Here is a 19,425-nt window from a genome sequence, read left to right on the forward strand (position 1 = left end):
AATAATAAGTCAGCTGACGTGGCATAAGCAAAGACACGGCGGAGGTGCAACCCTAGTTGCCCCTAAAACTATTGTTTCATTATTATTTACGAATATTATGAAATATTCTTAACATCCAAATCTAAACGGCCCAACTTGTTTTAAGACCCCCAAGCCTAAAACTTCGTAAGATAGTGAAAGTATTTTATCACATCTCATTTTATCTTATCATTATAAATTTTTTAAATTTTCACACAAAATATAATAAACAATTTAATTTTTTTAAATTTAAAAAAATAATAATATTAAAAAAATAATATTCTAATAATATTTTATTCAACTTTCATTCTAACTTACTATCTAAATCGCACCTAAACTTTTACCCTAATCGCCTAGAAATAAAAGAACCAAGACGACACTGGTTTAGGTAGGACTGTACAAATAAACCGTCTGGCAGACCCCGGCCGTTTTTCGACCCGACCCGAACCGAAATACCGACCCGTTTACAGGCTAAATCGGAAACGGGTTATACCGTAACCGTTTCTATTTTTATCGGGTAATACCCGTAACCCGTTTCCACCCAAAATGTGCAGCAGTTCAAGCAAAACACAGTTTTGATTCTCTCCGTCGGCGTTGCTCTCTTGCTCAGAAGGTCTCCCTCTAGTCTCCACCTGATTTTGGGAATAATCTATAGGTATTACTCTCTCTCTCTCTCTCTCTCTCTCTCTCTCTCTCTCTCTCTTGCTTTGTTATTGTGATTTCGTACATGTATGCAGTATGGGTGGATGCTTTTCTACATTGGGCATTCTTTAGATGCAATGTTGTTGTCTCGGTCCTTAAAATGGATTGAAAAATGGGTGTATAACAGAGACGATCATAAAGAAAAGAACAGACTACACGCCCTGAATTGAAAAACATCATACAGGAAAAGTATGGATTATTATAAAGTATCCGTATGGATAAATTCTCCATTTTCTGATTTCTACTTCCATGTTTTGCACGGGGGAAAAACTAATTTTCTTGGGAAAACAAAGCCTATGGAAGAACACTGGAAGTGAGATGGTATGGCTTTATGTAAAGGTATGGTTATGAAAAGGAAGCTTGATAAGAAATGTTTTTTTTTTTTTCTTTTTAATCCGTTTCTTTTGGCATTTTGACAAATAATGAAGAACATGTATCTAGATATTTTTTGTTTCTTATTCAGAAAAAGGGAATTTGTTCTCTCTCTCTCTCTCATTTATGAAATTATGAGTTTCTCCATTTAGTATATCCCCTGTTTGAGGAAATGTCTTTGAAAACCTAATTACGATGTAATAAAAAGTTAGTTAATGTAAGTGATGACACAACAGGACAAGTTGAATGTTTTCTTGCTTTTAGCTTTAGCTTTTTGTGCCATATTTAGAGAGTAGAACGTGTATTTTCTTTCTCATTTGTTAGTATCATGGAAAGGAATTGGTTGGGGAATTGATTTCTCCAAACCAGAAGCATACTCAGCTTTGGCCTCCAAAGGCTTCTCATCTATGTATAACCCTGCCTATAATTAATTACCTGGAAGCTAATTGATGTTATTGGGACAGATCCAATTTCATCTGAATGATGTTGAAGGTTGAGACTTTCTTGTAAATCTAACATCTAAGGTGCAGGATTCCTTCAAATTCTTTTCTGGGAGTTAACATCTAAGGTCCAGGTTTATAAACATTTACCTACATGTTTTTCATATCACGTACCAAATTAAAGTTCTCTCCTCACTGCAATAACCGACCAAATCCGGCTCCCAATATTCTTTCTGAGCATTAAATTCTATGTACGTACAAGATCAAGCTTGTATAGCTATGGCTTCATTAATTAAGAAGTAGAATATGAAGACAAAAACACCAAAAAAGTCCTATAAATACTAGCCTGGCATGACTTTGAGATCAACTTATGAAGTCAAGTTACGAAGGACTTGGAAGAAAGTCATCAAGAATTCGAATATGAGATCTTAAGCAGCAAAAAAGGACCCACCCAAAAGAAATGAGGATGCGAGCGTTGTTAGCATCAACAATCATACTTTAAATCAAAAGCACTTCAAAAACAGTATGTTTCATGTTAATCTTTTATGCAATTTTGTGGTCCTGAACTGAACCCAGAAAAACATACTTATAATTGGCGTGGCAATAAAAGTTTCTTGAATCAGAAGATTTTGGTCTTTTGTTTCAGCATGCTGTTTGTAGGGGATTGTTGGGATTTGGTTTGAGTTTGTTGGTGGGTGGATCCGAAAGATTCTGTGTGTCTTTCTTTGGTTTGAGTTTGGTGATATATATATATATATGAACAGGAGAATATCATCGAGATCTCATCGTTAGCTATGGAGCAGTGCCTGTGATCGTCCCAAGAGTTAGTGAAGTCCACATGCTGCTGGAAAGCTTTGAGCCCATCCATGGAGTTCTTCTCTGCATATCGACCCATCCCTTTACGATGCAGAACTGTCTGGTTTTTCACTGGAAGAACTTGAAGAAGTTAAGGAACTGCATGCAAGTGATACCACCATTGACAAAGAGAAAGACTCCATTGAACTAAGGCTCGCAAAGCTTTGCCTCGAAAGAAACATACCGTACTTGAGAATATGCAGGGGATCACAATTAAATAATCAACGTTGCATGTGGGAACATGTATAATATAAATATTTACACATACGTGGCCCCCACCTCAGAAGGAAAAAAAAAAACCGGGTCGGAACACTATTCTGAAAACATTGTAGGGTCGGTTAACGGGTAACGGGTGAGCGGAAGACACCTAAATCGGTCCGGGTCGGAATATCTTGATACCGGGTCGGGTCTATGAATAGTCCTAGGTTTAGGTTTACACTTTCAAATTGTAAAAGTGTTTCATTTACTTTTATTATTATAAATTTTTTAAATTCATCTATAAAATATAATTAACGAATCAACTTTTTAGAATTTTAAAATAATAATAATATTAAAAAACTAATAGTATTTTTTCCCAGCTCCCTAAGCCGACGTCTTTCTTTTCTCTCCCCCTGCGAACCCCCCCTTCACGTCTCTCCCTCTCTCTCTCTCTCTCTCTGCCCGTTTCCCTCTCCTCTGTGACTGCCGGTCGCCGCCGTGCCCAGCTCCACGCCGTACATCTAGGTTCGTGCCGAGTCGCTTTACACATTTCCGACGGCCGCCACCGTGAAGCTCCGCCGCACCAAGCCCTTGTTTCCCCTCGCCTGACACTCTCTCTTTTATCTCCTCTGGCACCTTCGCTCACTGTGGAACGTCCAGCGCCGCCGCTTCCCGCTCTCGATTTCTGATACCGGCAAGTTACTCAATCTCCTTCACTCTCTTGCCGTTTCTCTCTCTCTCTAACTCTCTGTCGGCGTATCACAGTGTCTCAGTGTTGGGCTGAACTCGGTGACCAAAGAAGGCCATCGGAGCTAGCGTGACTCATACACGTCGCCCAGCTCCTCCGCCACTCACGACGTCGCACGAGTCTCTCAGTCTCCTCTCTGTCTCTCTCTCTCTCTCTCTCTCTCTCTCCTTGCAAGCCAGCCACCGCAACCAGTGGAGGCTACCGCGCCACAAGTCCAGCCACACGTCACCATTCAATTCGTGCCGTTCCATCACCGAGTCCAGTCGAACACCGCTTCAGGTCTGGTGAGGTATCCTCTTTACCCGTTTTACTTGTCATCTTCAACTGTGGTTAGTTTAGGGTTTGTTGATTAATTAGACTGTTCTTGGAGGGTGTAGTGGAGTTGAATGTGCTGTTGGTTTTGTTATTGTTGTTGGTTGATTGGTGGTAAGTTGAGGTATTAGAGGTCGGTTGCAAGGTTATCCCAACAGAGGGAGAATGATTCTGTTGGGTCATTTGCTATTGTTGTGCTGAAATGAAATGAACAATTTGGCCGTGCAAGCCTCTAGTAGTCGGAAATTTAAGGTGTATGTTTGGAGCGCCAATATTAATTATAATTGGTTAAAGGAGTGGATTCTGGCTCTTATTGAGCTATCATTCGGGTTATAGAATTTTGTTAGGTTGGTTTTGTACTGACATGAGTTATTAATGTTGATGATATTTTTCTGTATTAGGTCGTGATACTAGTTCTGTTCAAGTTCAAAGCTTAGATAGTATATTCCAAAAGTCAGGTAAGCATTGCTCTTATGCTAGACTTTGCCTAAAACATATTGAGATCGATTTTGATTTTGTGAAAAACATGTATATTTTGTTATGAAAGCAGCCTTGGTTATTTTATGCACTAGTTTTTGTATCTGAACATGAAAATCTGACATTTTATCGTGACAGGTGTAGATGTGAGAATTTTTTGTACTTTGTTTTCTCTATTGCGTAAAGTATGAATAAGAAATCTGAAATTTTGATATGATATGATTAGTCGGAATGTTGTTCCTGGACACCCGGTGCCAACAAAAAAAAAAAAAATACTATTTTTGTTATTTTATTGTATCTGAAAATCCTGAGGCATAAGATTTTGTTTTGCTCTAATTTTTGGCTCTGCTACGACATGTAATAGTGGTCTCTAATTTCTAGTCCCGCCACGGGATATAATAGTAGCCTCTGTTATGAGTGCGATCACTTTGGTGACAAGGTGATTTATGTTCTGCTTGGCTATCTGCAGAATGCGCAACCCTGCCATGGGGATAAACATGGCCTTTGTTTTGAGTGCGCTCACTTTGGTGACAAAACATTGCGTTAGGTTCAGCTTGTCTAATCACAGATATGCACAACCCTAGCACGGGGTAAACATGGCATCTGTTTCTATTTCTGATGTTGTTTAGTAAACTCTTAGGTCTTTTATATATATTATTATTGTAATGAAATGCTTATGAAAACAGAATTGCCCTTTTTCTTGAGAATTTTCTGTTTCTGCATTATGTAACTGGCTTGTGTTTACATACGAGATATAATAATGGAGATAATTGGGCAAGTTATCAACAACTTAGTAAGCAACGAAGTTTTACATGTTATAGAACCCTTCCCTTTATCGTTTGGAGTTTATTGTTGTATTGTTCTAATGTTAAGCGGTAGGAACTCACTCCCTTACCCTTTGGGTACGGGCGTTACATTATAAATCAAGAGACAGTAAATCAATTAATGTAGATTAGGATAATGCAAGCTCCCACAGTGCGGGTTATAGGCTAGTTTATAATTGCATGTGTTAATATTCGATTTCCTTTGTTTTTTTTGTTTTTTAAATTGATTTTTTAGATGAGGGTGAAAAGGCAGAAGTGTCATAGGAAGAGTGTGAGGTTCTACACTTCATGCTTTGGGCTCAGACAGCCCTTCAAGGTCTTATGCGATGGTACGTTTGTGCACCACCTAATCACCAATACCATCAAACCTGCCGACACTGCCATTTCCAACATCCTTTCTGCTGCTCCTGTTAAACTCTTCACCACCAGGTCCCTTTCCTTTCCCTCTTATTTTTTATTTTTTGTTTGCGATATTTTATTAAAGTAGATAAAATGATATAATAAAAAGGGGTGGGAAGTCCCTACAAATGCTCACTTATAATAAATACACACCGAAATTAAATTGAAAAGGGACAACAATAGGATCAAAGGTTTGGTCTAGACTGATGTTCTTCAATAAAATCCAAGAGGGAACTGCCATAAAGGTTGGGTTTTTTTGCAATCCAATTAATGGATTGTAGCACTGTTGAGGGCCACAATGGATAATGATATGTTGCACTTGATTGTTTCAGAGTTTCCAGGAGAGCTTTTACACCATCGTCTTCTATATCCTCAAAAAAAAAAAAAGGAAAGAAAAAAAAGAAAAAAGAAAAGAATCAATTGGTTACCAGCAAAAGAGAAGGTAGAGGGCTATTTTAAAGAGGGAAGCGAAGCCACTGAGGAGCCTCCAGGCCCATGTGTTAGTCTAAATGTTGGTCTAATAGTGGTAGGTGGTAGATCAGTGGATAATCAGACCAACGATGGGGTTGTGGCAATTGTGGGTGGTTAGACTGCGACAGATTGGGAGTTTGTACGTCTGGCAAAAGGGGAAGGAAAATGGAACTCAATTACTTTTAAACATGCCAGGACTTAACAGAGCAAGCAGAGGAGGCTTAGATGTTCAAAAAAAGACAGTGGCATAATGCAGTGGTCACACTTTGGTTGTTTCATGCCATAGTTGGGTGACTAGGGTAGTTGATGAGTTTTGGCAGATGAGGAATCCATGTGTGGGGCACATGGTGGTTGAAGCCAACTGGAGAGTGGTAGATCTAAGCTTTAAAGCTTGAACAAAATGAGGGGGAAGAGGACGGAAATGAAGGAGCAAATGGAGAAAATCAGAGGAGATCCAGATTCCAGATGAGGTGGAAAGGGGGAAGGAGGGGAATGGGAGGGATGGTTAAGCCTTCTTCCTCCTGGAGTGGGGTGGGGTGGTGGGTTTTTGAGAGAAGTTGAAGCTCTTCTGGGGGGAGAGAGAGAGACCTCTCTTATTTTTCACTTGTTATTCAAGTATGTTTGATGAAGCATTCTTTGTTTTATCTATATTCTTTCTGGAACTGATCCCATTTTTGGTGCTCTGCAATATTTTATTTTAGATGTGTTCTTGCTGAGTTGAAAAGGCTTGGCACTTCCTACTTTCAAGCCCTTGAGGCTGCTCATCAGCTCTTTACTGCCAGGTCAGATCCCCCCCCCCCCCCCCAACCCTTCTCTCTCTCTCTCTCTAATTTTTCGAAGGTCTAACTAATTCTATATTCTATGGCATTAAAGAACCCCAAATCTCACAGCATTTTTGGTTTTCTTTTTTGTTACTTGGGATCAATTTTCTACGACAGTTGTGATCATGAGAAAAACAAGAGTGCTGATGCTTGCATCAAGGATGTTATTGGGCAGAATAATCCTGAGCACTTCTTTGTTGCTACTCAGGATACTGATCTTCGGAAGAAGTTTCAGGAGGTTAATATTTTCTTTTCTTCTGGATGGGATAGCCTTAGGGTACTTCGTGTTTTGAGTTATAATTCTTCTAATGCTTTAATTTGTTGTGCACAACAAATGGCAAATTGTTCTCTTTGACAGGCATTTATTATTACTAATCTGTTTATTCACTTGCAGATTCCAGGTGTCCCCATCATTTTTGGTTTAAGAAATTCCCTTTTCCTTGAGTCTCCATCTGCATTTCAACGCCAGTTTGTCAAAACTTCTGAAGAAGCACGCTTGCATATGACTGCGTTGGATCGCAAGATGTTACAGAAACGGTCAAGGAATAGGTCTGTTGACGAGGAAGCAAATAATTCTTCCGGTGAAAATGAAGATTTTGTAGATCAAAAAATAGGGATACAGGATGAAAGGAAAACACCAACTGCCCGTAAGGCAACGAGCATGAAGGACAGAGTTCAATTTAAGAGAAAGAAGGCAAAGGTTATATAACTTACTCCCCCCCCCCCCCCCCCTCCTTCTTTTCTCCTCTTGCTGTTTAACCTTGTTTGTACATCTCAAACTTAATTTTGCATTTAAAACTTCCCATATGGAGATTTTGAAGAAGGTTGTTGCAGGGAGTTTATGGTTTTGATATGGAGACATCTCAAACTTAATTTTGCATTTAAAACTTCCCATATGGAGATTTTGAAGAAGGTTGTTGCAGGGAGTTTATGGTTTTGATATGGAGGGTTCGTATTCAGTGCTTAACTGAAGACAGACCGTTTGATATGGTGAGGTAGAGTATATGTTGTGTCTGTACCTGATGAGCATCTGCCACCATTAATTATTCAGAGTGGTAATGCTCACACTTAGACCTTGTGCGCAGTGTAGTTTAATTAAGCTAATTACTTATCGAAATAATAGTTTAATTTAGCTAATAACATGACAATTTACTTTGCGGTTTTGACTAAAAGCAGATCTGTGTTGGAATTGGAAAAAGAAAGGGAAAAACGTATATAGCCTTTGTTCTAATACAAAGCTTAAATAACAGATAGTGATTATATGCTAATTACTGCTTGTTCTAATGCAATATCCAACCTTGGTCTTCAACTTCTTTCAGCTTCTCAAAATTGAATTGTATTTAGGACATCTTAACAGAAAAGTTCTGGGGTAACTTGGAAATAGAGAATGCACAATGTTTATAGAACTTTATTCCAATGATATGTAATGGTGTACGTATATCAGCTCTTTGCTTATAAAAAAAAAAAAAAGTCAAGTAAAAAAGATCTTGATAGAAGTGTTTTAATGTTCCCGTGCGTCATCATTAACTATCACAACTCATTCTGTTTCGTTTGACATTAATTTTGAAAGTAGAATTTGAATTTGAATTTATTGTGGTGCAGTGCTATCATTGCTATTAGAAGCTGTTTTTCTTAAGTTGACTATCTTTAATGCTCATGGTTTGAAACTGTGCAGGGTCCAAACCCACTTTCATGTAGGAAAAAGAGCCGTGAAAAACCAAAATTGGTTCTGGAGAAGGTGAGCTTTTCCATGCAGTTTTTGTAATGCTCTATAATATTTTGTTTTAATCTTTTCCTTTTCGTTATAATTTTTTTTATGTTCAAAATCTGTAATTTTTTGAATTACAGTTAAGAGAGGCTCAAGTAAAATGATTATACAATTTAATTGTTCTGTGCTGAAGTAAAATGCTACCTTCTTAATATTTTATGTATCTTGGTGCTATTAAGTGGAGTTTCAATACAGGAAAAGAAAGATGGCGAAAATTCTGTGAGAAGCAGGAGCAGGAAACGGAAGAGATCATGTGGAGGCAAAAACATGGAGAAAGATGGTTGATGTTAAGCCGGCCAAATGAAAACTTGTCTGATGTCCTTACTCAAATTTGAGAATTCCTTTATTCTATGAAATATTGAAATATGCTCCAGAGGTGATCATGGTTATGACAAACGACTAGAGAATACAGACTACAGAGTGGATTCTGGATTTTACAAGGTTTTTTAGTTTTATTTTTTGTGGTGTAGATGTTGGTCAAGGGCTGGCTTATCATATTTGGTCAATGAAGTTTGTCGACGTAGCAGTTGTTTTGAGTTTAGGAAAGCTAGCTAGTAGCTGCTTGCCTTGCGTCGGTGTCGTGATTCGTTGTCTTCTTTTTGGTTTGGATTTTGCTTCCAAAGGGAGTCAAGGTTTTCAACAATTGGAGCCGACATGTATTTCTTTATATATATATATATGTGTGTGTGTGTGTAGTTATTTATTTATTAATTTTAAGCAACTGGGGTTAAGAGGATTCGACTCCAGATGTTTCATGCTATCCCATACTTGAAAGTTGAGATGAGTGGAGAAGCCATCAGGCCGAAGACCATTGGCGTTTTGCTCAGTATACTCGTGGTAGTTTGCTATTTTGGTGGTTGCTGCTTTTACTCTTGTATTTCCCACTTCTTTTAATTACCGCAATAATACCATATCAGCCAACTGCACAGCTAACAGAATCGACTTCTCCTCTTCCTATGACGAGTCCCAACAACCTGTATGATCATGACATCCTGTGAACAGTGAACACAAGTTTGGAAAGTACCGCGTGACCCGGAGAAAAACTATGCTTCAATTCTGAATTACCTAAACATGCTATGATCTACCAACGACGGCCCAAAAAATTGGCACGAGGATCATATGCAGTACCCCTGGCCACAATTTCATTACTTCAGGAGCTTTGATTTTCGCTTAGCATTATTCTATCATTTATATTTGAGAATGTAAAACTTGATCGTCCTTTTAAGGTAAAGGAATGTCTGTGTTGTTTCCGGTAAACGAACGTTAGTTTACCGAAGGTTTACCGGAAAAAAAATAGATAAAAAAAAAAAAAGTTTCAAACATACGTGTAGGCGAAAGAGGATCCACTTGAGCCAGTAGAAGTACGCTAGAGTAGTGACTGGTGGTGATTTTAAAATTTGGCAAAAAAATAAAAAAAGTTAAATGATTCCGTGGCAACTTGAGATTGAAGGGTGTAAAACTTGATTTTACGGAACGGTGTTCTCCATTGACTTTGGCAATTTTAAGATATCCACTATGCAAGATTCTTTATGGATGAATGACAACCATCAACAATCTTCGTTTTGCCAACTGTGTACAATTTATGGATAGCGTTCTTGTCCCTCTTCATAAGCGGGGGTTTCTCGATTTATACTTTCCTGTAACTTGGAGGGAAGGATTGTTCTTGTCCACAAGAGGGAGAGAGGGAGGGAGGGAGGGAACAGTTCAGAACTCGTTACGTTCTCGATTACAGACAATCAACTCCCATAGGCGTAACTCGATTACAGACAATCACTCCCATAGGCGATAACTCTCAGTAGGCTGTGTTTCAAAGCAGAATAATCACCCTGCAAATACGTCTAACAGCATTTAATACATCCAGCACAGCAAAAACAAGTACTAATTGTATATAAGAAACAGAAGCTACATCCAGCAAAAACAAGTACTTATGTATAAGAAACGGAAGCTCGACTTTGGCGATACAGCATCAAGGACCACCACCACCACCACCACCCTGCTTTGCCTTAAGGACAAGTTCCTCAGTGGTGGTTCCAATCATTTCATTAGCCCGTTTTAGCCCAATGCAATAATACCGCCCAACGCTATCCTGAATTCAAAGTACCCGATCAGAAGATGAAAGCAACAAGAAAGTTCAGAAAAAAAATAGAAAACGAACTTTAATTCTTCAGCAGCAAAATTTATTTATGTGAGAATGCATGTCATAAGTACACACTGAATTCAACTGGTATATGTCAGCAACTGTGCACTACAAGCAACAAAGTACATGCAACATTTCATGTCCTTAATGCCACATCTACTGCAACTCTCTCTCTCTCTCTCTCTCTCTCTCTCTCTCTCTCTCTCTCTCTCTCTCTCTCTCGTGCAGAGAAAACATGAAACGAAATAATTGTTGAGGTTTTGAATTTAAGTGTACTAAATTCACATGAAGTTAAGTGTACTAAAGAATCCCTCTCATCCAACTGATCCTCTTTCAGGGTCTTCTTGTTTTTCTAAGGAAAATAAATTATATGAACAACAAATTGACAATTTTATTGAAAATAGATATCCAATAAAAGTACATTTGATATCAAACTGTGGTAAGTCTCACCCGAGCAATAATACCAAGCTTCTCTAACTTTTGAACTGCATCATCCACATCAAAATTACAGCTCTCACCAAACTCTTGTTTGATTAGTTCCTCGCACCGCATATCAAGATCCTATTCCACATTACCAAAGTGTTATATCAATACTGCCAAAAATAGTCCATATCATTTAACAAGTGGGAAAACGACTAAAAGAAAGTAGGAAGACCCAATGGTATACATGCCTGTCTTGTAGCTTTGCCCTGTTCCATCAATATAAAGAAAGAAATAATCACCTCTTTGACCTACAAAATCATAAAATGCGGCAGTGTAAGCATTGGGAATTGAATTGCATATAAGATTTATTTACCTCAAGCAGGCCTCCATGCTCAACTATAACAAATTTAAAATGCAAGAGAAGAACACAGAAGTATTAGGTAAGATATAGAGCTTTCTTTCGTTAACTATACTTCCCAGGAAGTCTCAGTAAACTCAATGAAAATTTAAGTATACTTAACTACGTATTATCTATGGCCAGTATATAATCACTAACAGCCATTGTTTCCTACTTAGATTGCAAAAGGAGAGGAGAGGAGAGGAGAGGGGGGCAGGCACGCGGGCGGGGATGGGCGGTGAGCAGACAATTGATTGTGAAAATCCATCAAGCTTGCAACTTACTTCCTGCTGAATTACATCATCGCACAAGTGAAGAAGAGTACCCTTTCCACTATCCAGTTGTTTGTCGTACATGGATTGAGTTATCAAGTTCTGATATGCAGCCAAGTTTTGCTGAAACCTACAAGCAGTTGAAGAAACTATAGCCAAGTTAGTAATTACAAAAATTCACAACTGAAGGCTAATTAAACAATAAAAGAAACAAACGTGCCAAGTTACACATACATGGCCAGCCAATGACATATGTTAAAGATAGTACAGCACTCAAAGGAAAATTCTACTCAGAAATTGTTCTCATCAGATTAACCTACACTATATATTCACAACGAGAGACAACATGAAGAAAAAAATAGATAATCATTTAACCAGGTCAACTTTTTGCAGAATGAATCTGTGTGGGCCTAGGAAATGGTCAATCAGAATTTAGACCACATTCATCTTATTCATTAAATGAGTAATATTTGTCCTTATGCATTAAATTCGAAGGAAAAAATATCAATCACTTAACGTGAAGTATGTCTTGGCACAATAACCAATCACAGTGGACAGAACGGCAAAGATGACCCATAAATCAGCTTTTGGCATTTCAAGTGAACCAAATACTGCAACCTATGAAGAAGGCAAAGGAAAACACATTAGATGACAATGGGTCAAAGATGAACAATACACAAAAGGGGCTTGCTATCAGAACACTGACCAGCCCAACTATAGCAGAGCCTAGGAATTTGACCCAGTCCATTGGAGTTAATCCTGGGCTTTTCTTCTCGGGCTGTGGGAAGCAAAAAGTTCCAATCCCAGCTTATAAGTTGTTCAAACTTCGAGAAAAAGTAAGGCTACAAAGAAGTCAATAGACCAAAGGAGGGGGGTGTTTGGGGGGGGGGGGGGGGGGGGGGGGGGGGGGGGGGGGGGGGGGAAGAGAAGTAACTCACAAGGACTATTTCCATATCAGCCATTGGAATGTTTTTGAAATGCTTCACATATATTCCTCGTTCCGTTTTAGATTTGGTACTTGCTTGCCTGATGTCATTTCCTTCTTAGATGTTAATAAATTATGTTTCATGATCTACTCAAGACTACATTAGGAGAATATCTAAATAACAATCAAGGCGCCTCCCCCCCCCCCCCCCCTCTCTCTCTCTCTCTCTCTCTTCCCAACAATAAAAAGAATAATGAAAATAAAGTCAAAGAATAAGGAATTAAATAGTTTGTTTAAGCCTCATTTGTTTACACAGATGAAATGAGATGAAAATTGAAAGTTGAATAAAATATTGTTAGAATATAATTTTTTTATATTATTTTTGTTTTGGGATTTGAAAAAGTTGAATTGTTTATTGTATTTTGTGTGGGAGTTTGGGAAAGTTGTAATGATGAGATGAGATGGTTCGAGAAAACCAACGAGGCAAGAGTATAATCTGCAGAATCTTCTGCAATATGCAATCTATCCCACCTCAAGGCACCCATTTCCATATTTAGAAAGATCAATCTTCTCAAGTCGAGAAGTTCAGAGATTAGACACTTAGATAATATGCAACAGCTGTAACAAATACACTTGGCATTTAAATAAAGTAACCACATAATTGGTTTGATTTGGAAAGGGAAAAACATGTACCAATTCAACCATGCAAGGTATTATTCACAAATACATGATATAAGAAAGTAAATAAACAAAAATATAGAGCAATACCTGTAGACGACAATTATCCTATCAAAAGTAGGTTCTTGAATTGTGATCTTGCCCAGCAAATTTTTAACACTGGAGTTTACATCATTAGATACGTCATGAAGTGGCAAACAAAATGTGTATATTTACATGCATGAACTATTGCAAGTTAATTTCAACATCGACTGACATTTAATCCAAAATAAATCTTACAAACATGTATAAGATTGAACTTTCAGCATTTGACTTATAGTTTAGTTCCAACTTGTAGTGATCGATATATAAGAAAGAGGAGATTGACTAACTCTTGTCTACATATTAGGAGTTGAGGCAGTTTCTTTGCTTCTTAAGATTATCTAATAGCCTTATTCGTAAAAATAAATTCAGGATTCCAAAAACCCTTCATATAGAAGTATTTTTGGAAAAACCCATACTTACAGAACATATTTGGGAGAATAAAAATAAATCATGTTGAAAGGATAGAAGAAACAGAATGCTCCCAAATAATTCGGGTACCAGAGAAATTTACAGAATAATAATCTCACTGGCAGAATGGAAATTGAATTCTAGGATTAACTCTAGAATTCCAAGAGCAAAGATGGCCTTATTCAAGCTGCTTAGGATGGTAAGGAGTCGAAATCTATGGCAATTCAACAAGTTCCAAAATAAGTGTCAGCCCTAATACTGCGAGATGGAAAAGCCATATAAGACCTTAGTTCCATATTTTCGAGACGGATCCGTTCAACAGATAGATTGTCACCATCTGCTTCAGAGCTAATATCATCTTGTTTCTTCGGATCTTTCTTATGCCGGCCACTTGACCGTTTCAAAAGCTTTTCCAGCCTGTAAGCACGATACACATTAAAGGATTAAAACAAATGTGAAAAGAATGTTATGTTCAAACTGATAAAAAAACGAAAAAGTAAATTCAAATTAAAATCAATTCACATGATAAACTAACCTCCGTTGTCTTGCAGTTTAACAGCTACGAACCATAATATCAATTTATTGACAAAAGAACAAAGCTAATTACTCAATAGTGCTAATGTACCAACTTCCACTATTTTAAAACGGTCGGTTTTGATAGAACCTCTCAATTGAGGGTACAACATTCAGAGGTCTAAACAAAAGTTTAGACATAAAAATAATTTAACTATTGATTAATTAAAAAATAAAAAATATATATTTAGAAGTAGTTACTGGATTATTAATAACTTAATGAATGAAACTGCAATTCATAGACATATAAATATTAGTTTCCTATAGTTTAATTGCAACTGCACATACTCTCTTAAAACTTTTTGCAATTAAATAAAAGTAAAACTAATACGACTCAAGATGCCACCAACCCCCCTCCTCTTCCTCATCCCCCCTTCTTTCCCTTTCTTTTTCACACAACATCAAAAGCTGCAGAAAGAAAGTCTACCTATGGTTAGAAAGCAAACAGTCCACAAAAATTAAAGCTGTGTTAAAACAATTTGTTTGAGAGGGGGTCTTTTCTGAAATGGTATGACAGGCCTAGCTAGATCTCAGGGATATCCAATTCAGTTGAGAAGAGGAATGGTGTTTGGTCCATTGTTTCTGATCTGCAGTTCTTTATAATGTTCCCTGGTTCAAGTCCCCCAGCATTGCCTCTGTGCTGTTCATTCTTATAAAAAAAAAAAAGTTAAGGGGAATATTTGTTTGGCTGTTGGAGTATAAAAGTTTCTGTTTAGGGGAGTTTGTGGGTGAAAAAAAAAAACTTGCCAAACAAACCTGCCAAATTGTTTGATCCGCAAATGGTTTGGCAGGTTTGCTGGTTACACCCATGGTTCAACAAGTATGGATGTTCTTATAAAGATTCTGGGCATTGATCGGATTGCTATGAAGGGCAGTTCACTAGTGAACCGATTGAGTTTTTAAAACAACGGAAAATTATGCTAAAGATGATGTAATTGATGCTTCATATAAAACATTTTTAAAAGAAATTTTTAAGTATTTGGCTAAATCGAAGCTCATTTTTTGACCACAAGATTTATATCATGGTCCAAAAATTACTTACCTTGATAGTCTCAAAAGACAACTCCATAAACGTGCAATGATCATATCCACTTTCTCCATGAAAAAGTAATCAGTTGTCTGATCAATCCCAATACCACGCCGGAAAATAATGTACTACACATAAAAAAACACATTAGCTTGAGAGAGAGAGAGAGAGAGAGAGAGAGAGAGAGAGAGAGAGAGAGATGACAATTTGTAGCCCAGAACCAAACAGGTTAAAGTGCAACAAAAGAAGCATTTTTACAAAATTTACTAACATCAATATATCTTTCTGTAATTATCAGGCCAGAAATAAGTACTCTGCCACTTACTGTCAAAGAACGTGTACTCAAATAAAACAGCATTATTACAACAATAAAGAACAGAACAGTGACAAAAATCCTTAAATTTCTTGCATCATGTTGGCCAAGTGAATAAACACAACATCTCCAATTATCTATGGGTAATCAAAACTATCCATCACTTACATTTAACACTATTCAACTTTACATCGGGCTACCAGATATTAATATCTTGAAGACCAAAAAAGAGTTCTTTTTAATGGATAATAACGTATTGAAATCAGCATAGTAACCATCAAAATCTTCCCCATTTGCCCTCTATTCTTCCAAACCCACAGATAGATAACCTTTGCTCTACATATAATTGACACTCACAAACAGTCATTGCCAAAAGAAACTTCCAATAGCTTGCAATCTTCTTTGGTAAATTTAAAGCAATACCTTATCAGCAAAATCTGGAAGGTTCTGGTGAGGATGCTCTGCAAAATATTTCTTCAAAAGCTTCTTGTCAACCTACACTAGGAAAAACAGAACATTCAGATCAGCAAATGTAAAGAGCTGAATATATCCCAAGATATCTCTCGAGTGTTATGTTTATGCGCATGCAACTATCAATTTTTATTTTTGATAAGTAAAAGAATTAATTTATATAGAATAAAATATATACATTTTATTACAAACCTTAGAATCATCCACCATGATTGGAAGATTTAGAAGATACTGCCCCGAAAGTGCAACATCGATTTCGTCATCAGTTGTTAACTTGAAATTGCTCTTTTCCATCACCTGTACGGCTAATAAGAATTTTATCAAATTTCGATGATTAGCTGCATTAGCAGCATTGGGAAAAAAAATTAGATGCATAAATATTGTCTTGTTTCAGACAAGTGTGTAAACAATTTTTTTTTTTTTTTATGAATGCTTTTATACTCAACTTTGAAAAGGAGCAAGGGTGGAAATGGTTTTTTTTTTTTTTTTTTTTTTTTTAATAAAAGTAAGAAGATATTTTATTGATAGCAAGGGTGGAAATGGTACAATGTTGAAGAATTGAAAAATGTATAGATTCATTATAATTGATTAGAAATATATGACTTGGACTCATCACCACAACTAATGATATGTACATATTTCTCAACAACAATATTCTCATTAACTTTACCCTTCAGTAGGATAATCATTTGTGATTATACTGTAACACCTTGAGGAAGGCCCAAGCCACATCTGGGTCTATACTCAGGGCAAATCAATGGTATAATTGGAACCATTGGAATCATTACAAAGACCAAGAACTTCTCCCTCCCAAGCAATGCAAATTCCCATTCACCATCCATACTCACTCACTATAGGGTAACAATCTCTCCCCCTTAAATTCCCGACCTTCTCGTCAACCCATTCCATTATAGGTGGCAAGGTTCAAGTCCCACATTTCTAGTTGAAATTGACTTTGATACTATTTGTAATGCCTCAAATGAGGCTCAAGCCACATCTATGCTCCATACTCCAAAAGAACTAGTCAATGGTACAATTGGAGTCCCTTGAAACCATTATAAAGAGCAAGAACTTCTCCGTCCCCAGCAACGTGGAATCACATTCACCACATGTACTCACTCACATAGTGTATCACATATACTGACTTCCTACCCCTCTTTTACTTCCAAAGGGAATCCAAATGCATTCTACAAAATCCCCACAATACCTGAAATAAATATGTCAGGAAGTTCTGTTCTAGTATATCAGTATCGTCAGGAGATAGGTTCTGCTGCTCCAATTTCTGAGCCCCATGTATGGGGTCAAAGAGGGAGTACAGTTGCTGTAAACACAAATTACAGGCAAAGATGTGAATGTGGGAATACAAAAAGATAACAAATATAGCAATGAAGATTTTTTTTTTTTTTTTTTTCCAGTAGGATCAAGAAAACATGATGTTACCATCAGGTCCTCAAATTGTAGAAGATACCAAGCTCGAATTGTGTACTCAACTCTTTTGCAGAGCTTTAAAAACTCAGCCCTGTCAGTATTATGTTCTGCAGAATGTTGAAAAACATAGGTCTAGTTAGCATTAATAGGAATGGCATGTTGCCAAAAAAAGGCAATAAACTCCTGCTTGAAAAAAAAAACAAATTAAAGGACAGGTATTTTTTTATTGGTTATTTAAACATTCGTAAACTCTACTAAGTTGGCATTGTTGTTGGAGAGTTGTAATGCTGAAGACTGTTTTAATTGCTAGTCAATGTAAATACTGAATGCCAAGTTACTGTTTAAAAAAATGCTCATTGCCTGCATAAATGTCTGGGAGAAAAATAAGTCAAACCAGCCTTTTTGTTTTCAGGAGACAAATCCGTTAAAGATTACCTGTTTGAGATACAGAGATTTTCACGGATTTGAAAATTATAGCTAGTACATTCCCATAATAAGGCTGAATGTAATTTAGTCAGAGCTTATACATATGATGCCACATTCCTCAACCCCTTAAGCAAATATAGATAAATACAACATAGGAATTTGGTAAAGAACTAATTGGCACCGAGAACACTATCAAACTATTAAAGAAAACAGAAAATTTTAGTTAAAATACCTAAAAACGGCAAATTAACACAAACAATAAATTCGAAATCTTTTGCAGGCATAAATCAATATGTGATCATAAGATACTAAATTTTGCGCCCACAAATAACGCCTCAGCAACCACGTTTTCAGTTTCAGAGAAGAAGGAAAAAAAAAGAACACTAGACAGAAGGTTCAAAGAAAACCCACCAAAAATCGAAGGATCAAGAACAAGAAACGAATGCAAAAGGTGTTATATGCGGGTGTACCAATCAGGTTAGCCAAGGTCATGATGAGCTTGGGCTTGAGAATTGGAATCACAGATTCACGCTCTAATCTAATGACCTCTTTCTTCTTTCCGCTCATTCTGTTGCCAAAAGCGATACAAGGCGCAGACCCAATGTCACAGAAATACACAAGAACAAGCTCTCTCTCTCTCTCTCTCTCTCTCTCCGTGCTTTGTATTTAAAAGCAAAAGCTTAAGAAGTTAATGGGAGTTTTGGTAACAGTAGCGGATTCCACCTTCGTCATGGATCATTTTAAAAGAGAGGCAAGAGTATTTTCCGTACAAAACTGTAACCGCCCCAGAAGTTAAAGACGGGAACGCGTTCATATTTCTTTTTTCAAAACGTAGCTAGGCACTGGTTAAGCCCCAAAAAACAATCCTTTTTTAACTCAAAATAAAAGATAGTATGCAAATTAACTGCTGTAAAAGAGGCGAAACACACACACACACACACCAGCTCTACAAAACTATATTTGTCGTTCTGCCGACACTCCAGCAGGAGGATTAAAAGGGCCAACAGGCTGAAACCGAAACTAGCATTAATTACTTTGTGAAAAGGGTTCATATTTTTGTAAAAAAGGGTAACGTCAAGCACTCCCCGAAAAAACATGCTTACCCAAGGAAGCTATGATAAGTGATCTACAATACTCTATTTATCGGCCTGCCGACAACCTAGTTCTTTACAATTGTGCCAACTAAGCATGAGCCTGGTTGGTTTCTTGTTTCGTCAGCCTGAATTTAGCAGGATCAACAAATATTATTTTATATGGGATTTCTACTGAGGCGATAAGCGTTGGTTGGTTGCCACTTTATTTAGCGCAACATGCTTTTTTTGTTTCTACAGATTTGTAAGCGATGGCTGCAACTCCTTACTTCGACTCATCGGTTCTACCATATACCCTTGAAGAGCAATCTCGGCAGCTGCCATGGGAAACTCCCCACCAGACAAAAATACCCACTAAACAAAACTA

The 19,425-nt window shown here is 37.3% G+C and overlaps 2 protein-coding genes across 10 annotated transcripts; one reads left to right on the forward strand and one right to left on the reverse strand.

Moving 5' to 3' along the window:
* Positions 1–562: 562 nt before the first annotated feature.
* LOC122307137 (rRNA-processing protein UTP23 homolog) lies at positions 563–9,058 on the forward strand. 7 transcript variants are annotated; one of them, XM_043119804.1, is made up of 8 exons: positions 3,351–3,622; positions 4,047–4,103; positions 5,182–5,375; positions 6,518–6,598; positions 6,755–6,875; positions 7,032–7,337; positions 8,313–8,375; positions 8,585–9,058. In XM_043119804.1, the coding sequence occupies exons 3-8, from the start codon at positions 5,182–5,184 to the stop codon at positions 8,738–8,740; spliced, it is 921 nt and encodes a 306-aa protein (XP_042975738.1). In that variant the 5' UTR covers positions 3,351–3,622; positions 4,047–4,103; the 3' UTR covers positions 8,741–9,058. The 7 variants fall into 7 exon arrangements, with proteins under 7 accessions (XP_042975744.1, XP_042975738.1, XP_042975745.1 ...); XM_043119811.1 differs by having other exon boundaries at positions 8,601–9,058; XM_043119805.1 differs by having other exon boundaries at positions 3,351–3,617.
* Positions 9,059–10,107: 1,049 nt separating this feature from the next.
* LOC122307136 lies at positions 10,108–19,057 on the reverse strand. 3 transcript variants are annotated; one of them, XM_043119802.1, is made up of 16 exons: positions 18,438–19,052; positions 17,554–17,648; positions 17,321–17,434; positions 16,306–16,410; positions 16,066–16,137; positions 15,345–15,457; positions 14,015–14,146; positions 13,328–13,396; positions 12,573–12,660; positions 12,341–12,412; positions 12,152–12,252; positions 11,647–11,764; positions 11,214–11,273; positions 10,993–11,103; positions 10,331–10,491; positions 10,108–10,231 (listed from the first exon to the last, which is right to left on the reverse strand). In XM_043119802.1, the coding sequence occupies exons 1-15, from the start codon at positions 18,532–18,534 to the stop codon at positions 10,372–10,374; spliced, it is 1,467 nt and encodes a 488-aa protein (XP_042975736.1). In that variant the 5' UTR covers positions 18,535–19,052; the 3' UTR covers positions 10,108–10,231; positions 10,331–10,371. The 3 variants fall into 3 exon arrangements, with proteins under 3 accessions (XP_042975736.1, XP_042975735.1, XP_042975737.1); XM_043119801.1 differs by having other exon boundaries at positions 10,108–10,491; positions 18,438–19,051; XM_043119803.1 differs by lacking the exons at positions 12,152–12,252; positions 12,341–12,412; positions 12,573–12,660 and having other exon boundaries at positions 10,108–10,491; positions 18,438–19,057.
* Positions 19,058–19,425: the final 368 nt, after the last annotated feature.

The sequence above is a fragment of the Carya illinoinensis genome, chromosome 4 (genome assembly GCF_018687715.1).
Source record: "Carya illinoinensis cultivar Pawnee chromosome 4, C.illinoinensisPawnee_v1, whole genome shotgun sequence".
Lineage (NCBI taxonomy): Eukaryota > Viridiplantae > Streptophyta > Magnoliopsida > Fagales > Juglandaceae > Carya > Carya illinoinensis.